The sequence below is a fragment of the Drosophila elegans genome, unplaced genomic scaffold (assembly GCF_018152505.1).
Source record: "Drosophila elegans isolate 14027-0461.03 unplaced genomic scaffold, ASM1815250v1 contig_814, whole genome shotgun sequence".
Classification (NCBI taxonomy): domain Eukaryota; kingdom Metazoa; phylum Arthropoda; class Insecta; order Diptera; family Drosophilidae; genus Drosophila; species Drosophila elegans.
Window position 1 is genome coordinate 19,114,816 of NW_024546167.1, and position 6,325 is coordinate 19,121,140.

The 6,325-nt window shown below is 35.7% G+C and overlaps 1 protein-coding gene across 1 annotated transcript; it reads right to left on the bottom strand.

The window, feature by feature from the left end:
- Positions 1-605: 605 nt before the first annotated feature.
- LOC108147856 (nose resistant to fluoxetine protein 6) lies at positions 606-3,805 on the bottom strand. The gene is made up of 8 exons (XM_017274614.2): positions 3,550-3,805; positions 2,836-3,214; positions 2,439-2,500; positions 2,067-2,376; positions 1,794-2,010; positions 1,550-1,737; positions 985-1,456; positions 606-921 (listed from the first exon to the last, which is right to left on the bottom strand). Exons 1-8 carry the CDS (start codon positions 3,773-3,775, stop codon positions 718-720), a joined length of 2,058 nt encoding a protein of 685 aa, XP_017130103.1. The 5' UTR covers positions 3,776-3,805; the 3' UTR covers positions 606-717.
- Positions 3,806-6,325: the final 2,520 nt, after the last annotated feature.

A 6,325-nucleotide genomic window follows, 5' to 3' on the forward strand; every position in this document is an offset into this window, starting at 1 on the left:
ATATGCTCGAATTGGGGGCCTGGCTCAGAGAAAATTGGTCAGAGTTTTGCTCTTTTGGAGCTGATTGAAAGGATTGTGATATATGGCTGGGGCACATTGTTCATACGTGATGTGGGCCCAAAACTTATGGAATAACATTTAACATTTATATGTATAATATTTAAGAGGATAAAAGGTGGTTAGTTTTGTCCTTGGAAACATGAATTTCTTAATTTATTTACACATTTATATATGTATATTCGCATGTAAAGATACATTATACATTAAGCTTACATTATACATTAAATGTGCAGCTAAAAATAAAACAAGCTTTGTATACTTTTAGGGATTTAATTTGTGCCATTTCCTAAAATATTTATAAATGTGAGCATACTTAAGGGCATTTGTATATATAAGTTTATATTAATATATATATATATAAAATTAAAATGAACAAAAATTTGTAAGAATCATATAACAGTTGGCAGTGCCCTTAAACTTAACTGGTAAATATTTTGATTATTTTCAACTTAACAGTCAGTAGTAAAAGCAGATTTAAGGTCGTATGTTTATAAACATATATTATTATTATATATAAAAGACCCTACATTAATTAAACAATTTAATACAATTTAAAAACCAATTCACAGTTTATAATCACAATATCACTTACATTATATCCGGCAGAGCAACTTAGTTACTAAATATGTACATCATTTAACAATTATAAAATTTTTTTTAAGGGTCGACTAAATTCTGTCGGGAAATGCTAGTGGCTGGAAAACTTAAATTCTCTGCAACTGGAGGCTTAGATTTGATTTCCGGCTTTTTGCGTCTGCGTATCAATTCCATTTCAAGTCGTCCCAATGGAACCTCAACAAATAAATGCATGAACAAGGATACGAAAAGGGTAATGCCAAAGTCCGACCAGAAACGAAGGATCTAAAAATGATTATAAATATTTCCAAAAATGCTGATAAAACTAAGTGGTTTTATTTTACTCACAGCATCATAGTCAGAGAAGTGCAAACTAGTCTTGATCCGTGCAATATGAACCGTTTCCACCAAGAGATGCCATATATAAAGGCAATAGGATATCTTGGAAAGTGGTTGCCAGAATGTCCAGCTAAGAAATTCATTTATAATGGGAGCTAGTCCATTTTGGCAAGCCCAGATGATCCAACACAAGGCCAAAGGCCAGGCAATCCGACTGCAGCACAAGTAAAAGGCACCAGCCAGTGGGCTAATCGCCTCCACTCCGTCTTGGGTGTACGGATATATGGCAAAGATTACAGTGGCCACCATGGAGAGGGCCAGGATCCACAGCAGCAAGGCCAACCACTTGGGCAGACGACCTTTCCTTCCACCCTGGTGGTGCAAAAAGTAACCGAAAAGCAGTCCAATCAGCCAAGGAGTTGCCCTGGCATGAGTGGTGTAGTAAATGAGACGCATTTCAGGGCTATCGCCGCCTAGGTTTCTGTAGAAATAACAAAATTATATTAGCTTGGTTATCCAATCAAAGGATCACTATTAAATATCACAAAAAATACCTTATTTTCTCTATGCTTACCCATGACGATCGAAGACCTTAAGTTCTCGTAGCATCACTATGCTAAAGACGCAGCCAAAAAGCAGCAGAATCAAAAGGACAATGCCTCCAATTGCCTTTTTGCCCCATTTATATAAGGCAATTAGCAGCAGTGGCGAAATAATATATAATTGCATGTCAACTGCTAAGTACCAAGAATGTCCCAAGCACTAAAAAATGATTTGGAATAAGAATTATTATAGCAATTGGATAAATTAATACTTACCATTCTTCCAGGAGCGGCATAGTTTTGCACATAGAGCAGAGTGGCCCACCAAGTATCTTTGCAGAGTTCCGATGAGCTGGTGAACTGTTTCCACAAAGGACCACTGTCCAGGCGGGAAAATAAAGTCATAAATATAAGCACAGCCAAGGCCAAAACAGGAGTCAGTCGCACCAGGCGATGCAAATACATCAATGGCACATGAAGACGACCTTTGGTGCTAAAAATAACCAACAATATGTATTAAATTTCACTTAAAAAGAACTCCAAACTCACCGTTCCAATTCACGAAGTGAGGTCAAAACCAAAAGCAACCCACTAAGTAGGAAAAATGTATCCACAGAAGTTGTGCCACTTTGCATGGTCATCGAGAAGGGTGTTTTAGCCCAGGCCACAATGTCATAGGAATTGATATTGGGAGCTAGTAGGAGGTACATATAGCCATGTCCAAGTATGATCCAAATAATAGTCAGGCAGCGAATTCCATTCAGACAAGGTATTACACGAGGTGAAGGCGTGTTCGAGGTCTTAAGCAATTGGGGAATATTTTGGCGAAGCGAAAAGGTGTTTAGTAGCTTATTTGAAACTATAAAAAAAAATAGTAAATAAATATTCGGATTGCAAATATAAATTTTATATTTTTCATACCTTTGCCATAATCCAAAATGGTGGCCAGAAAAACGAAAGTGCACAATAAGATAAGAATGGCACTAAAAAATATAAAAAAACCAAATTTTATTATCGCTTGATAAAAATGTGACCAATGGCAATTAAGAAAATTTGGCCATCTTGAAAAAATAATAAACTTCTTTGTTTTAAAAAAATGTATAAAAATGCAAAAAAAAATTTTATATTAATTTTAGGTTTGACCTTGTTCATTACTACGCAACGCATTTTGCATCTAATGTCATTGGCATTTTAAGCTCAAACAACCAGTTTTATAAGCAGCATATTACGTAAAATTTTAAGTAAACAAATGCAGGGAGATTTCTTCAATTACTCTTCACTTTTCTTGAATGAGTTATTATAGATGTTAATTACTTACACAGCAAACCAGTCCAGACCATTCATGGGTTCTTTATGGGATAAAGCACAATCCTGTTCTTTAACCAAAGTTGATCCTGTTGAATTCTGACCAAACATATCCTGTAGATGTCCTTGTAGCCATCGACTGAGTTGATTGGCACTACAGGATGAGGGTATACAGGTTCCAATGCTCAAAGTAAGGGCATCTGCTCCTGCTGTTTCCAAAAGCAAACTTTCAAATTGAATGTGGCTAAGGCAATACTTGGCTCCTGCATTTATGGTAATATTGCTGCCCAGACTTTTGGTGAGGTCTAAACTCAAGCAGGATTCATAGTTTCCCATGTCCATAAAGTGACCATAAAGAAGGCCTTGTGGAAACTTTCCCCAGGCATCAAGAACTGTTCAGAAATAGAGTATATTAAGTAAATAATAATAATGCGCACTGCAAAAAATATTCCAAGTTACAATTCGCATTTAAAAGTTCCACAAAAAAATAAAGTTTTTATCATAAATTAAAATATAATAATATTATTATTTTTAAAATCAAGTTTTTACTATTTATTTTTTTGTTGACCTGTTAATATCCGAATTTATGCTTCTAATGCATTTTATTATTTTTTTTTGTTATTAGTAATAATGTTGTTTTACATAATTAAATATAGTTTTTCTTGCACCTAAAATATTGCATTTTAGGGCTCTGAATAGCTATTTATTTTGCCAAAAATTAGCTTACCCCTCAAAGCTGGCAAAGATTTGGTTTCAGCTTCTTGAAGTAGCAAACGAACCTCTGCCAAACAGGAAATTTCCGATGCCGTCGTGGATTGATTGTCATCCAAGGCCTGTTGTAGCACTTGATAACCAAAATTGCTGCTTTGCATCCAAGTAAGCAAATCCTTTGAACTATATCCCTTGGCAGTGGGCAGTCCAAGGCCAAGGATCACGACTAAAGCCAAAAGCATCCTCTTTTGAATAGAGAGCGATGAGAGTTGCTTGAATACCATTTTCTGTGTGCGACGGCCATGACGATGCAGTGATATTTATACTGTATACTGGGCTAGCACGACTCTTACTCTGGCTCACAAGCTTTCTGATATGGCTATTTCTAATCACTTCGTGAGGCGAGAGAGTGAGCCTCAAATGCAGTTGTGGCCTCTCCGAATGGGGTTTATCTGTTACCCCTAGATACTAGCTATTCTTTATAGATTATTGCATAGTCTTACCCATTTCCCTGCCTTTAGCAGTATCTCAGTAACCTGGTAGCTGCGATCAGTAAGACGATCGCAAGCGAAATCGGTTCAATGACCGATATAGCAGCCAAATTAGATTCAATGCCACATGTGATGGGGGATGTCCGCTGCGATGACGATGCGTGTATTTAGTTCACTTTTTATAAACTCTCTTGGATATAATTGCCCGTTTTTTCGAAGAGATAGGGAACTTTACAGCATCTATATGGTATAAGGGTCAACAATGATTGATGATATATCAAGTTAATATTTAAGAATATCATTTTGAAATTTTTTGTTAACAAATTTACAGTTAACAGATTTTTAACTGCCAAACTCTAGATTTTTCCACATCAAAGACAAATCTAACTTATTTATTTTCAAATTACATTAATTGTAGTGTAAATTGTCATACTTTTTTCAGTGTGAAGTTCAAGTTTGATTATATGTTATTAACAGTTAATCATACATTTTGTGGGACATCCCGCAGCCTATTGAAGGGTTAACATTTAGGCACACGCTTGACGATTGGGCCAATTACGTCAGTTTGTTTTATTTTTCACAATTTTTAACAATTTAGAGCAACAACCGATAGCGGCTTCTGGCGAACAGATCGGCCAGCGATATAAAAGGCACTACTACACACAATAAATTCATCACTTACTGAAGTGGCTCACCTTGGCAATCCACATGCTATTTGTAATAGTTTGATAGTTCAAGGGGGGTTCGTTGAACTCACTGCCCTTGTAAAGGGCGCTGCGGCAAAACTAACGCAGCTGGTATCAAACTACCTGTCGGTATGATTGTGCAATAACTGCCATATTAATCAATATGCGATTTAAAATTCCAAGTATTTTTAACTCAGTCAAACACTGTGGGTATTCCCAAGACTTCGAGTTGTGAATCCGCCAAGAAATACAACAAAAATCAACGAATCTGGGGCGGTACACTTTCACTTCTGGATCTCTAAATGCTCTTGTCACGCATTTTGCCGAAAAATATTAAAAAAGGCAAAGGCCTGGAATTAATGATATCTGGTATTTAAATTATATTGTGAGTTTGCAAACAATAATCTTGTTGACATTAATTAATTGAGTTAAGGAATTTGTTGATCAAATATCATTGTGACATCATAAATCTAACAGAGTATTGGTTAGTACAAAAGCACAATAAATGCTGTGTTATCATTTCTTATCAATATCAAAGTAAAAACAAACAATCAATTTGATATTTTCCCAAGATAATTATAAGTGGTTGTTATCAAGTGGTTACACAAAAGTCTAAGTGTTCAATATACCCGTTTACTCAATGAGTTCCGTATTCACCCATACAGCAAAAATGTATAATTATTTAAAAAGTCGACTTGAAAGAGATTAACTCTGTGCAAAAAAAAGGAGAGTTTTTAAATAGGTGTGCTCATGCACTTTAGGTCGGACCTTAGTTTATAAAAAGAAATAGGTCTTAGTTTCTTCAGGTTTTAAGTTTCATTACTTTGCTTTTGAGATATTATAAAAAGGTATTTAATTTAATAAGTGTTTTGTCAATGAAATAACATTTTTTAAAATTATTAAAGTTGTCATCATCAAACCTTTTGAAAAACAGGGAGCATTTTATAGTTAAATTAAATCTTAATATAAATCCTCTTAGATTTAACATAACATTTAAAATAACCTCTCAAAGTTTTTGCCCTTATCAAACTTTCAAATCACTTTCCCCGATCATTTTAACTGGCTTATCAGAACATTAAAAATTTAATTAAATTTCCCTATCAGCGTGTGTAATTAAAACAACTTTGGCTAGCAAAGTTGCGCAGCTGAACCGCAAAACAGAACTCCAAATAGTAACTACGTTAATCCGACAGTTGAAAATCCTGTGACTGAAAATCCCTGGAAATACATTTAACTCTTGCCATGCGCTAAGTACAATGTAAACCGTTTTCCGCATTCCACACAAACGAACACACACGGGAAAATCCAGAGACAAAACAACAATTTAGAAGGTGGAAAGCGGGTGAAAGGAGGTGAAAGTAGTTGCGAGGGGGTGGCAAGGCGAATTTCGACACATGTTGCCGCAATAAAAATGTCAACACACACATAAAACATCTTCTAAAATGGCATTTGCAGCAGGCAGCGAATTCCGAAAGACCGAAACCAGGAAAAAAATGCGAGTATTTTTGAAGCATAATAAATGGAGCTCAGCGTGGGAAAATGGTGGATAGAGGGGGAAAAACTGAGCCCGGAATATCCCCATCCACACGTGCTTAAAGCTCTAACACACACACAC